General features: G+C 38.1%; 1 protein-coding gene and 1 pseudogene across 2 annotated transcripts in view; one reads left to right on the top strand and one right to left on the bottom strand.

The window, feature by feature from the left end:
- PDE3B (phosphodiesterase 3B) overlaps positions 1-15,370 on the top strand; it is a 168,940-nt gene that overhangs the window by 142,230 nt on the left and 11,340 nt on the right. Inside the window, exon 12 of the mRNA XM_082341422.1 lies at positions 11,458-11,657. Coding sequence (XP_082197548.1) covers positions 11,458-11,657 — 200 coding nt within the window. The remainder of the gene's footprint in view (positions 1-11,457; positions 11,658-15,370) is intronic.
- On the bottom strand, positions 10,540-11,083 carry LOC309605614 (dynein light chain 1, cytoplasmic pseudogene; annotated as a pseudogene). The gene has a single exon. The product of its transcript is annotated as a dynein light chain 1, cytoplasmic pseudogene (transcript).

The following is a 15,370-nucleotide window of genomic DNA, read 5'->3' as shown; positions in this document are numbered from 1 at the left end:
TGTTGGGTCTTCGTTGCTGCACGCTGGCTTTCTCTTGTTGGGGCAAGCAGGGGCTACTCTTCGTTGTGGTGCACGGGTTTCTCATTGCGGTGGCTTCTCTTGTTGTGGAGCACGGGCTCTAGCCGTGCGGGCTTCAGCAGTTGTGGCATGCGGGCTCAGTAGTTGCGGCTCGCGGGCTCTAGAGCGCAGGCTCGGTAGTTGTGGCGCACGGGCTTAGTTGCTCCACAGCATGTGGGATCTTCCCAGACCAGGGCTCAAACCCGTGTCCCCTGCATTGGCAGGTGGATTCTTAACCACTGCGCCACCAGGGAAGTCCTTATAGATGTATTTATTTTGTCTTAGAATAATGTTTTCTTATTTCAGCATGTTTGTAGATACCTCTGGGTTCATCTTCTGACTTCTATAGTTTCTGTTGACAAATCAGCCATAAGTCTTATTTCTCCTTAAAAGTATTATGTCCCTTTTCTCTTTGCTATTGGTTTTTAACATTTTGACTATGATACACTCAGATGATATTCTTTGTATTCATCCTATTTGGGGTTCACTGAACTTCTTGAATATATTGATTAATATATTTTATTGTTTTCTATCACGCTCTTCAAAATTCTTCCAGCCTTCTCCCACTGCCCAATTCCAAAACTGTTTTCACATTTTTAGGTATTTGTTACAGCAACACCCTACTTCCAAGTGCCAAAATCTGTATTAGTTTCCTATTGCTGCTGTAACAAATTACCACAGACTTAGTGGCTTAAAACAATACAAATTTGGGGAATTCCGTGGTGGTCCAGTGGTTAGGACTCCGCACTCCCAGTGCAGGGGGCACGAGTTCGATCCCTGGTTGGGGAACTAAGATCCTACATGCCGCATGGCGTGGAATGTTTCCTTGCCCCCTCCAACTTCTACAAGCCACCTGCATTCCATGGCTCATGGCCCCTTCTTCAAAGACATCAGCGTTGCATCTTCAAGTCTGTCTCAGACCCTGACCTTTTCATCCTTCAAAAGAATTAGCAAAAGTGGTACAGCTACAATGTTGGTTTTCTGTCCAGAGTACACATTCCTGACAGTGAATCTCCTACTTTTAATATTTTTTGCAGTCTGAACAGGTTGAGAATTTCCCAAATTATCAAGTCCTGGACCCGTTTTGCTTAACAGTTCTCCCTCATTTTTCTCTTGCATTTTATTTCAAACAGTAAGAAACCTGGCTATATATCTTTAATACTTTCCTTGGAAATCTCCTCAGCTAAATATCTAAGTTCATTGTTACAAGTTTTGTATTCCACATATGCAGCACACAATTCGACTAAGCTTCCTGCTGCTATGTTGACAATGATCCCCTTTCCTCTAGTTTCCAATTATGGGTTCATCAGAGCCCTCACTGACAGTGTCCTTGACAGCAGTTTTCTACCACCAGCCTGTTCAAGATGATTTAAGTATTCCCTAAGGCAATGCCTGTTTTCTCTTCCATGCACTTCACTTCCTCCTGAGTTCTTACTAGCAGTGCTATAAGTTCTTATACACAATATTATGGAATCAAGTATGTGTAGAAGACAAAGCTTTCTTTGGGAGACCAAGTAGCTGTTGAAATGTAAAATTGTGGTAGAAACAAAGACTATAAGGACTATGGGATGCGCTGCCTTATTCTGATTGCAATGGAGAATTAATAGAAAAAAAATGATGACACCAAAAGTATAAGCAACAAAAGCAAAAATAAACACGTGTGACTACATCAAACTAAAAAGCTTCTACACAGCAAAGGAAACAATTTAAAAAATGAAAATGCAACCTACAGAATGGGAGAAAATATTTGCAAACCATATACTGGGTAAGGGGTTAATATCCAAAATACATAAAGAACTTGTACAACTCAATAACCAAAAAACAATCCAATTTTTAAAAATGGGCAGAGAAACAAAATAGACATCCAAATGGCCAACAGGTACATGAAAAGGTACTCAGCCTAACTAATCATCAGGGAAATGTAAATCAAAACCACAATGGGATATCACCTCACACTTGTTAGAATGGCTGCCATCAAGAAGACAAGAGATAAGTCTTGGGCAGGATGTGGATATAAGGGAACACTTGTGCACTGTTGAAGGGAAGGTAAATTGGTTCAGCCACTGTGAACAACAGTATGGAGATTTTGATTCCTCAAAAAAATAAAAATAGAACTATCATATGAAGTAGCAATTTCTGGGTATATATCCAAAGGAAATGAAAACAGAAGTTTAAAGAGATATACACACTCCCATGTTTATTGCATCATTATTCACAATAGCCAAGACATGGAAATAACTTGTCTGTCAATGGATGAATGGATAAAGAAGGTGTGTGTGTGTGTGTGTGTGTGTGTGTGTGTGTGTGTGTGTGTGTGTACACACACAATGGAATATTATTCAGCCATGAGAAAGAAGGAAATCCTGCCATTTTCAACAACACGGATGGGCTTGAGAGCATTATGCTAAATGAAATGTCAGACAAATACTTTATGATATCACTTATATATGGAATCTAAAAATGCTGAACTTGTAAAAACAGGCCATGAGTGAGGGAATTGGGGATATGTTGTTTAAGGGTACAAACTTGGAACTAGTAGATAAACAAGTTCTGGAGAGCTAATGCACAGCATAGTGATTATAGTCAACAGTACTATATTATAAAGCTCAAAGTTGCTGAGAGACTAGATCTTAATTGTTCTCACCACAAAAAAGAAATGATAATTATGTGGTGTAGTGAGGTGTTAGCTAATGCTCCGGGTGGTAATCATATTGCAATATACAAATGTATCAAATCAACACCTTGTATACCTTAAATTTACACAGTGCTTTGTGTCAGTTATATTTCAATAAAAAAAAAAAGAAATGAAATGACACGTTTAGAGTTTTAATGAATGGTTAGAGACCAGATAGCTAAAAGATTCCTTAATTTTTATAGTAGTAGGATCGTAACTTCTGAAAACATAATCCAAAGTCTGATCCTGAAGTTACCTGAAATACAATTCAAGTTGAGTTCATGGCCTCACTAAGCCTCTTATGTTAGAACTATGGTATCGATTGGGAAAGAATGGACCCTGATAACTGGAAGGGGAATATTTGAGTAGATTTCAGTAAATCTGATTACCCTGAACCCCTCAAATCTTGCTGTACCTCCCTGCTGAGAAACAATCATTTCTCCTTGTGTTGGTTGCCTGAAGACCTTGTAACAACCTCACCTGAGATTCTTGATTTGTCGGGGAATGTTATTTCACCTCTAAATCCAGTCCCACCACCTCTCATTTCTTTGTGATCCATAATTAAACTCATATCTGCCAGGATCTAAGTCTAAACACCAGAATAATTTCCTAAATTTATATTGGCAGAAACCTGAGGAACATATGTGGGAATGGATTTAAAGTGTTACAGCAAGGGAAAGGAAGGTAATGGTTGATCATTCTGAATTTATTGATATAGGTGTACCTACTAGAGATTCTGGATTCAGGGCATTAGCTTGAGTGCTTGGCACTGGCCCTAACAGTTTGCTCCATTCATTGTCTGAAATCTAGGCATTAAGAGAAATTGAGATGTCACAACTTCCTGATATACTGTGGAGGAAGGAATTCAAAGGCTTACACTGATAGGATGTTGAAATGGGTTGGTCATGTAGTCTTCCCATCCATACCTAACCATGTCCCTCAGAAGTGTCCCCCTTCATCAGTGTTGAGAAATACATTGCAACGCTAACTCCTGGAGGGTAAACTACCACACTGGCCCACCAATCATAGTAGGGGCTTACGGAATTTAGATGATAAAAGGACTTTTGGCCTGGGTCCATCTCATAGTGATAGTTCCCTGAACCCACCCATTTTTGTAATGCACAGTTGGAATAAACATATTTAGCAACTGGCAGAATCCCTCCATTAATTCCTTGATCTCTGCAGAGAGGACCATCATGGTAGGAGGGGTCAAATGAAATCTCCTGAAACTGCCTCATTCTAGCAAAATAGTGAACCAAAGCAGTACCTTATTTCCGGATGGAGTGCAAAATTAGTGCCACAATCAAATACTTAATAAATGCAGAAGTGGTGATTTCCATCACATTGCTATTTGACCTGTGGTACTTTAGCTTTTACACAAGATGAATGGATCTTGAAAAATGACTGTGGATTATTCTAAACTTCATCAGGTGGTGACTCCAGTTGTCACAGCTGTTCCAGATATGAATTTTTGAATAAGTCAACCCAACTCATCATGTTTGGTACACAGCTGTTAATCTGGAGAAATGTTTCTTTCTTTATACCTGTTAGCAAAATCCACAAGAAGACATTTACTTTCTCACCTGGCAGGCATAGCAGTACACTTTCATCATCCTAGTTCTGGGCTATGTCAAGTCTCCCATTCTGTTATAATCTAGCCTAATCCCATAAGGTATCAAAGTGGTCCAGTAATAATGACCAGATAATGCCGAATAGCTCTACTGTGCAAGATGTAACAAATATCCTAGATACCTTGATAAGAGTGCCAGAGGAAGAGAAATGAGAGAACTTGCACAGAAATTCAGAGATTTGCTACCTCAGTGAAGTTATTAGGAATCTGGTGGTCTAGGATATGTTGAGGTATCCTCTCCAAGGTTAGGGACAATTATTTTGAATTCCCTACCTAGAGTGCTCTTTGGATTCTAAAGGCAAATTTACAATATCTCAGTACTGCTGCTCCAGCCCATGAACTGTAAGGCTATGAATTTTATGTGCAACTCAGAGCAGCAGAATCATGTGAAGCAGTTTCAGGGTAGTGTAAGCTGCTTGGACACTTGGCAATATGACCCTCAACACATCCAGCAGTTTTCAGAGTGTCTTTGGCAGGTAGGGATCCTCTGTGGAGTTATAGAAGATCGCTACAAGGGAATCATAGTATAAATCCTTAGGATTTTGAGGCAGTGCCCATCCTTCTTCCTCGGATAACTGTTCTTTTTGTAAAACAGCTGCTAGATTGTTACTGGGCTCTGCTAGAGTTTGAATATTTGACCATGTGCACTAAGTTACCACATGACCTGCCTGTCATAAACTTGGACCCTCTGACTCTCCTAAAGTTGGCATGTACAGTAGCACTCAATCATCAAGAGGAATTATTAAATACAAGGTTAGTTTTGAGCTGTCCCCGAAGGAACAGGAGACTCCAAATATGAACTCAGATTCCTATGGCAGCTATTGCTAATACATTGGCACTCTTCCTTAATCCATATGGCTTCATGGGGAATTACCCTTGACCAGTTGACTGAAGGAGAAAAGACCTGGTTTATAGATTGGTTTGTCTCATATACCAGTCAGTACCTCCTGAAAGTTGATGACTACAGCTTTATAGACTCTCAAAGGTATCCTTTGAAGGATAAATAGGGGAAGGTAAATCCAATCAGTAGGCAGAACATCAAGCAGTAAATCTGCTTGTTTATTTGGCCTAGAGAGAGAGATGACCAGGAGAAAGGATCTACACAGATACATGGCCTGTGGGTAATAGCTTGCTTGGATACTTAGAGTTGTAGAAGGAGAAAGATTGGAAAATTGGTGATAAGGAGTTCTGGGAAAGAAATTTGTGGCTAGACTTCTCAGAGTGGAGGATATTTGTTTCCCATGTGAATGCTTACTGTAATGGTTAATTTTATGTGTCAACTTGGTTGAACCATGGTGCTCAGACATTTGGTCAAATATTTTTCTGGATGTTTCTGTGAGGCTGTATTTTAGATGAGATTAACTCATCAGTGGATTTTGAGTAAAGCAGATTGCTCTCCATAATGTGGGTGGGCCTCATCCAATCAGTTGAAGGCTTTAATAGAACAAAGACTGACTTCCCTCCAAAAAGAAGGAATTCTGCCTGCAGACAGCCTTCATACTTGAACTGCAGCATTGACTCTTACCTAGTTCTGCAGTCTGCTAGCCCATACTGCAGATTTTGGACTTGCCAGCCTCCATATTCGCATGAGCCAATTCCTTAAAATCTCTCTCTCTTTCTCTCTCTCTCTCTCTCTCTCACACACACACACACACACACACACTTTCTCACACACAAACACACACACTGTTGGTTCCGCTTCTCTGTACAACCCTGACTAATACACTTCCCAAAGAGCATTCCCTGCAAAAGAGGCTCTCAATAATCAAGTAGTCAAAATGACCTCTTCTCTTGATTATCAGTCAGACTCTTTCCTTAGCTACTCTAGTTTTCATTTGATGGGCTTATAAACACAATAGGCAAGATGGCAAGAATGGAGATTATGTATGGATTTAGCAACATGGACTTTCTCTCACTGAGGCTGACCTGACCCTGGCTTCTGTTGAGTGCCCAGCTTGGCAATAGGGGAAACCAATGGTGAGCCCTTGATATAGCACCATTCCCTGGGGGAACATCCAGTCACCTATCTGGTAGTAGTAGGTTGATTATATTGGATCCCTTGTCTTATAGAAGAGACAGCTTTTGTTCTCACTTTCTCTGTGTATCGATTTACTTTTACTGTCTATAGTGCTTCACCATCACCATCTATGAACTTAGTGAATGCCTTATTCACCATTGGCTTATTATATACAATACTGCATATCAAGGAACTCATTTTTGCCTCAAAAGATTGTTGCAGTGGGCTCATGCCCACAGAATTTACTGATCTTTTCATGAACTTTATCATCCCACAGCTGGCCTGAGAGAATGACATATTGAAGACTCAGTTGGGGCACCTGTTAGGTGAAAACATTTTGTGGGGCTAAGGTGCTGTCCCACAAAATGTGGTTTATTTTCTGAACCAGTGACCAGTATATGGTACCATTTCTCCTATTCCAAGAATACACAAATCTGTGAACCAAAGAGTGGGATTAGGAGGGTTTTTTCTGTTACCTCGAATGATCCACTTAGAAAATTTTTGCTTCTCCCCCCACCCCCACCAAAACAAACAAAAACTTGGCTTACACACCTTAGTTCCCAAGGAAAAATGCTTTCAATAGAGGACACATAAAAGGGAAACTGTAAACTGAGACAGACATCTGGCCACTTTGTGTTCTCCGTGCCTTTGAACCAGTAGACAAGAGGAGGATTCTGTACAAGGTCAGGTGATTGATCCTGTCTGATCCTCATTATCAAGAAAAAATAGGGTTCCTATTACACATGGGAGGATGTATGTTAGGAACCAAGGGGATTCTCTAACCTTTTTGGTACTCCTATGTCCAGTGACAAAAGATAATGAAAAACTGCAGTAATCCAGTGCCATAAGGGTCACTAATAATGCAGACCCCTGAAAGTATGGGTCATCCCACTGGGCAAAGAACCATAATCAGTAGAGATGCTGGCTGAGCAAAAAGGGACTGAGGGATGGGTACTGAAATAAGAAGATGATTAAATCCCAAACACAGCTATGTGACCAGTCACAGAAATGAAGTCTATAATAGTCATATGTATTTTCCTCATTGCTTCGATATATATTGATATTTATTTTATATATTAAGCATTTTTTTTTCTGCCTCTTTCTCATTCTCCTACCAGTCAATATGCAGTTGATGGAAATTTGGGTTCTTTCCACTTTTGGGGTGTTATGAATAATGCTGCTATGAATATTATACCAGTTTTTGTGTGGGTATATGTTTTCATTTCTCTTGGCCATATACCTAGTTTTATGGAATTACTGGGTCATAAGGTGACTCTGTGGTTAACATTTGGAGGAACTGCCAAACTATTTTCCAAAGTGGCTGCACTATTTTACATTCCCACATACAATGTATGAAGATTCCAATTTCTTGCCATTTCTTGTTATTATCTATCTTTTTGATAGCCATTCTAGTAGGTGTGAAGTGGTATCTCATTGTGGGTTTTTTGATTCTCATTTCCCTAATAGCTAATGACATTGAGCATCTTTTCATGTTGTTATGGGCCATTTGTATATCTTCTTTGTCCTTTGTCCATTTAAAAATTTGGTCATTTGTCTTTTCATTACTGAGTTGTAGAAGTTCTTTATATATTCTGGATACAAGTATCTTATTAGATTTATGATTTGCTATTTTCTCACATTGTGTTGTCTTTGCACTTTTTTGATAGTGTCTGTTGACGCACAGAAGCTTTTAATTTTGATGAAGTTTAATTTATCTTATTTTTTCTTTCATTACTCATGGTTTTGGTGTCATATCTAAGAAGGGTTTGTGTAACTCAAGGTCATGAAGATTTACTATGTTTTCTTCCAAGAGTTTCATAGTTATAGCTGGCTCTTAAGTTTAAGTCTAGGATCCATTGGAACTAATTTGGGGGGATGAAATAAGGAAGAGGTCCAACATTCATTCTTTAGCACATGGATATCTAGTTGTCCCAGCACCGTTTGTTGAAAAAATTTCTTTATATATTCTGTACATGGTTGGCTCTTAAATGTTATAAAATCAGTTTCTACCTTTTAAGATGTGAGCATTAAATGAAACAACATGTATGAAAGTGCTTTGCATCACACAGGGCATAGTTGGCTCTCAACAAGGTCTTGGCACCCTTGTCCAAAAGCAATTGACCATATATATGAGGATTTATTTCTGGACTCTCAATTCTATTCCATTGATCTATGTGTCTATCCTTATGCCAGTATCACGCAATCTTTGTTACTAAAGCTTTGTAGTAAACTTCGAAATTCTTCTTCTTTCTCAAGATTGTTTTGGCTAATCTGGATCTCTTGCATTTCCATATGAATTTTAGGGCCAGCTTCTATATCTCTTGTACCAAAAAAGCCAGCTGGGATTTTGGTAGGGATTGTGTTGAACCATAGATCATTTTGGGGAGTATTGCTATCTTAACAATATTAAGTCTCCTGAACCATGAACGTGGGTATTTTTCTACTTATTTAAGTCTTATTTAATTTCTTTCAACAATATTTTTTAGTTTTCAGAATACTGGTTTTGCACTTCTTTTGTTAAATTTATTCCTAAGTATTTTATTCTTTTTGATGCTAGTATAAATGGAATTGCTTTCTTGGGCTCATTTTTTGATTATTCATTCCTAGTATGAAGAAATAAAATTTATTTTTTGCATATTGATCTTGTACCCTGCAACCTTTATGATCTCATTTATTAGTTCTAATAGTTTTCCAGTGGATTTTTTAGGATTTTTCTGTATACAAGATCATGTCATTTACAAATAGAGGTAGTTTTACCTCTTCCTTTTCAGTCTGGATGCCTTTTACTGAGGCCTGCTTTTATTTTATTTATTTAATTTTTTAAAGATTTTTTTTTGATGTGGACCATTTTTAAAGTCTGTATTGAATTTGTTACAGTATTGCTTCTGTTTTATGTTTTGGATTTTTGGCATGTGGGATCTTAAGCTCCCCAGTCAGGGATTGAACCCGCACCCCCTGCATTGGAAGGCAAAGTCTTAACCACTGGACTGCCAGGGAAGTCCCGTGAGGCCTCCTTTTAAATGGGATCTACAGTAGTTATGTTTAGTTGTCCTTGCCATCTATTTTCTTTTTTATACTACTAATTTCATGTTAAATATAGACAAACTAATGTATTAAGATCCTAATATGTCAATGCTAAGTAATTATTGAGTTTAAAAGGATTTTTTTTGCCATTTTTGATATTTTATGAACATATTTTAAATTCTAGGGGAAATACAGAACGCATATAATGCAGGAAAAATTGAAGTTATTGACTCTGATATTGGTAATTAAAATCTTATCAGAAATTTGAATGTTTAAATATATCTTTATCCATACATTTAACTGTCTTGTTTTTACTTTTTATAATTATTTTTAAAAGTAGCTCTAGTGTGGGTAATTCTAAAACTCAATTTAGGTACAAAATATAAACAGCATGAAAATAATTAGGTATCTTTATAATTATCAATAGTGTGTGTTAAAGTCATTATGTTAAAACATTCTTGTGATTGCAAATATTGAGTGAACTAACCTATGATAAAGTCCTTTTGGACTTTGACAAGCCAGGATATTATTCTGAGTTTCCACTGGTGAACACATCAATGAAATTTAGTATCTCTCTAATATCTTTGTGGTTTTATTTGCTGTCTACTCTCAATATAGTTTATTATTTCCTTCTTAATACTTTAAGATCCCTTTAGCAAAAACAATCTAGTGACTATAAATGGAGATAGCCACCCAATTACAAAAAAGGAAGAAACAAATATAAGATATTAAGGACATCAAAAGCACAGTGCTGATAGTGAAAACACTGTTTCTAACTAGAAGATAAAAAGAGTTATATTGACTGAGTCATTCCTCAGTTTTCCATGCCTTTTCAGTTTTCATAGTTTTTCTTTACAGTATTTTATAAGGGGCTTCATGGAAGGAAAAAGAAGAGGAAGAAGGGTTGTAGTCAGGGTTACAAATGAAAGGTAATCTATCTGGATAAGATTTGAAAAGCATCTATGTTGAAAAGCTTACTTTGTTAATATATTAAATTCCTAAGTCTCTATACTATTTCATGAAACGTTATTCTCTAGGTTGGTTTTTCCTGTTACCCCGGCCATTATATCTAACCATTAAATAACAAATGTTTAGAAAATCAGAGGTTTGGCTTTTTTTTTTTTTTTTTTTTAAATACACACTTCTCCAACACATTTATTTCTTTAAAGGAATGGATTTTGAAGAGAAAAAACATGGGGCAGAGAGGTATGGAATAGAAAATAAATACAAATGTAAGCTGTTTTGCTAATTGCTTTATAACCACAACAAACTAGTACAGAGAATGCCCTGTACAAAACAACACAATAAAGATCGAGGTGTTTGTTCCCTTAGGCAAGGCTGAAGATTTCAGTCTCTGGTATTTGGAATTTAGGTTGCAGTCCTTGTTTTTGGATGGATCACTGGGTGTGTGGCACAGTCCCTGCTTTTAACCAGATTTGAACAGGAGAATGGCCACTTGGCCCAGGTAGAAGTAGATGAAGTGTTTGGTTTCATGTGTCACATAACTACCGAAGTTCCTCCCCACGATGCAGTGCCAGGTGGGGTTATACTTCTTGTCAAACTGCTTCTTGATATGGGCCGCCATGCCCTTCTCTATACTATATTTCTCCAATGCCTGAGTAGCACACTCCACCGAGTCCTGCTGCATCTCCTCCGACATATTGGCATTTTTGATCACGGTCACACATGGTTATCAAAGAGCAGGGGCTGGCCCACTGCAACGGTCTCCTGGGGGAGGGGCTGGCGAGGCTCAGACCCTTCGAGAGGAGCGGTCCCTACTGAAGCCATGGCGCATCTATCAGTCAGAGGTTCTTAAAAATTATCACTAGCTTGAGTAACAGAGCATCATGAGAATCCTGTCATGTCCTGTAAAGTAAGTGACTTTAGGGTCATGTTTAACACTGTTCCTCTCTATTAGCATGTATGTTGGAAATAGTATACTATTTTATGTCCATGTTTATAAATAGAGTCTATTTCTTAGGTATGGGAATCTCCTCCTTAGCCTCCTTGTGAGGATGTTATGTGTAATGCTGGGTTATTTTGCTTGTTCCTCAGATTCTAACAGTAGAATTAACCCTGGGCGAATCACTTACATTTCTTCGAGGAGTTGCTCTGTTCCAGATGAGAGCTATGGCTGCCTGTCTTCAAACATTCCTGCACTGGAATTGATGGCTCTGTATGTGGCAGCTGCCATGCATGATTACGACCACCCAGGGCGGACAAATGCATTTCTAGTGGCTACAAATGCCCCTCAGGTAGGAACTACTTTTTCAGAAAGTTTGAGTGATTCTGAAATTTTACAGCCATACTGTATTTCCCTTTGTAAACCATTCTTCAATTGAATCATTTGGCCATTGGAGAATAACACACAGCAGTGATATGACATGTGCTGAAGAATTCGGGAAAAATCATCTTCAACTGGAAAATAAATAAAATGTTCCTGAAAGAGTAATTCGCTACTTTTATGAAATTCTGGAGTCTTCGCTGTCAATATCTTTGCCTTTGATCAAATTGATAAGACTTTGACTAGATGTAAGACTTACTCTTCCTTCTAGCAAGATCCTTCATATGCCTAAAAGCTATAATTACTGAGAACTGTTATTATTTTTGTTGTTGTCCTCTTTTTTTTCTCTAAGACATACCATAATATGCAGACTAAGTCTTTTAGGTCTGCATATATTCATGTATGTAAAAAATCTTCTAGTACATTATTTTTGTATTCAGTACAGCTGATCAGGTGCAAGATTCCTTTAGGGTCACAATTTGCATAAGAGGTAGGAGTTCCCAACAAATGGATACTGTAATTGCGATGACTTTAAACATTAGGACTCGGTACTAAATACAGTCAGCCCTCCATATCCAGGGGTTCTGCCTCCATGGATTCGATCAACTGCAGATCAAAAATATTTGAAAATTTAAAAAATTCCAGAAAGTTCCAAAAAGCAAAACTTGGAATTTGCTGCACACTGGCAACTATTTACATTGTATTAGGTATTATAAGTAATCTAGAGAAGATTTAAAGTATACAGGGGATGTGCGTAGGTTATATGAAAATATTACATCATTTTATTAAGGGACTTGAGCATCTGCTCAAGGGGTCTTAGAACCAATTCCCTGCAGATGCTAAGGGATGACTGTACTTGGTTTTAGGCAGAATTTAGTGTGGTTGTGAATTTTTGTTTAGGCTGGTGATTCCTGAAATGTCAGCTTTGTATTTCTGCCTGCCTGCCTTACAAAGAGCAAGTTGTCAATGATTGTTTGCTGAATTCATCTTACTTCCTCACTTTGTTGCTCTATGTTCAAAACTCAGTTCTGATTCTTTCATCTTTTATAGCCATTCTCTGTGTTCCTTTTCTCATTTCTCTCACACACTCCCACTACTTAAAATATAGGAGATAGATTCTCTACCCAGAACAAGAATAGGATTCAGAGAGAAAGAGAAGATTAAAAGTGCTATGTAGTTCATTTTCTCCAGTTAGACTTCATCTCTTCATAGCTCATGATTTCCACAGGTAACTTTTAAATGAATTTAAAAGAGATAACATTTGGAAAGTTATCTACTGAATCAGATATCATGTAGACAGAAATTATTCACTATTCTGTTCCACCCTCTGCTTTCATTCTCTCTTTATTAGCTTTGAGTATAGGTGAGTCAGACTTGTTTATTACCCTCTTCTTCAAGGATATTACAAGTTAGTGAATTCTAGTGTTACTTGTGTTGCATGCAGATAATTGAAAACAATGACACATGAATGTAATTTATATAAGTTGTATACTCAAAACTGTTGTCCTGACCAAAATACAAACATGAAGTCTGGACACAATCAGTAACTATGTGTTATTTCTAAATTCTCATTGTTAAGGACTGCCAAGAGATGAAGCAATGGAAAGGGCTGGACTGGAAAGGAAACTGATCAGAGTTCAGCTATGAAAAAGTATAGCCTTTTACCTAGTCTCCTTGCTTACTTCCTGCTCCCCTTCAGTCTGGTTTCAACACATAGCAGCCAGAGTGGCCCAGTTTAAATGTGCATTACATCACTCTGTGTTCCAAGCCCTCATTCCTAGTAAAAGACAGTCATTACAGTGGCTCAGAAGGCCCTACACGATTTAGCCCCCAGTAATTCTCCTTTTTAAATTCACTCAGATCTAGCCTCACTGGCCTCCTTGCTGTTTCCTTCTATGTGCTGGCACACTCCCTTTCTAAGAACCTGGTCAGTTTCTGTTCTCTCTGCCCAGAGTGCTCTTTCCCCAGACATATATTGGGTTAGCCAAAAAGTTCACTTGCGTTTTTCTGTATCATGTTACAAAAAACCCTAACGAAGTTTTTGGCCAACCCAATATATAGGTCACTTTGTCACTTCTTTCCACCTGAAATTTCAAAAGCCCCTCCCTGGCACTCATTATGTTCCTCCCCTGATCATAACAATGGTCATGTAGCATACTGTGTATTTTGCTTGTGTATTTTGTTTATTCCATGCCTCTCAGAGGAGTATAAGTTTCCAAGAGGGCAGGGATTTTTATCTCTTTTATTCCCTAATACCTAGAATGGTGCCTAGCACACAAAAGGCATTCAGTAAAAATTTGCTGAATGTTGAAGGATCCCTAATTTCTTTGCTCTGCAGGACTGCTAAGCTTGTCTGAAATATACTCCATTGTTCCCAAAGTGATGAAATTCTTGAGACCTTCTTCAGCTAGTCCCTGTGAGATAAGGACTCTTTTGTGAAAGCCTGAGGCCTAACCTGTTTATTAGGTAATAAAGCAGTCTCTCTCATCTTAGGAAGCTCAATAGGTCTAATCAGGCCATAAATAGTGAAAGATATTATTGCTCTGGTATATGATAAAAAGGGACAATAGTGTATAATACCACCAACTGGATCAAGCATTCTTCATTCTCATGGTAAGAGAAGTGTGTGGGAAGACCTAGGAGGATTATTTTGAATCCTTGCCATGAGAGAAGGGGAAACATTTAGTCAGCTTTATCCTGGAGGGATGTCAGTATTAAAATTCTAAGAGATTTCTGAGCTATTTCCAAATGAATAGTTGGCTGAAAGATGGAGATTAGTGATTGAGATGTTAGAGTTTGTAGAATATTTTGATTTGGGGTAAAAGTAAACAAAACTTTGAGAATTGTAGAGCTGAGACAGTCATAAATGTTTGTCCTCCCAAATATAGATCAAGATGGTGACTAAACAAGTACATTTTCTCCTCTTCCTCCTGATCAAAATAATAGTAAGGGATGAAGCTCATTACAACAGAGAGGAGTTGGCGGGAGGATATTATCACCAGTAGGTTAAAGAATTTCATACTGTTTCTGGAAAATGAAAAACATGTGGGCAAATATTACGAGATTATAGTATACTAGAAGGGAGCTGAGGCCTAAGTGGAACCCTAGAGACTCCTGATGCCATTTGCCCTTGTCTGCTCTACACACCACACACCTTTAAGCAAAGCAACTGTATTTACTGCATTTATTTCCAGGCAGAAAGCACATCTCTTAGATATTGAAGAAAATGGCCAGGAGAGATTTAGTACTCCAGAGTAAATCCTTCTCATTTTTGAAATCACACTGGTAATTCTAAAGCAAAACCTGCTAGGTAAACAGGCCCCATCCATGTTCACAGGATTCCTACTCATCCTTCCCAATTAAAGAGACTCAGCAATAAAACATACACAAGGCTATTCGATGCATACTGTGGGACGGGCACTATTCTAGGCAATGGTATTGAACAAAACAGGCAAAAAAAATATTCTGCCCCCATGGAACTTACATTCTAGTAAAGCAAGAAAAAACAAGTGTGTGTGTGTAAAAGACAGAGAGATGATTATGACATAAGTGCTAGGAAAAAAGTAAAATGGGAGGAGATAGTGCTGGCATAAAAGGATTATTTTCATGTTAGAGTTCTGTATCCAGCTAAGCTACAGTTGAGTGTTAAGAGCAAAATGAAGAGTCTCAGGTATGCAAAGATTT

Source organism: Balaenoptera borealis, assembly GCF_965194805.1.
Source record: "Balaenoptera borealis genome assembly, chromosome: 11".
Classification (NCBI taxonomy): domain Eukaryota; kingdom Metazoa; phylum Chordata; class Mammalia; order Artiodactyla; family Balaenopteridae; genus Balaenoptera; species Balaenoptera borealis.
The sequence above is the reverse complement of the archived record's forward strand: the minus strand, read 5'-3'. Positions and strand labels throughout refer to the sequence as shown.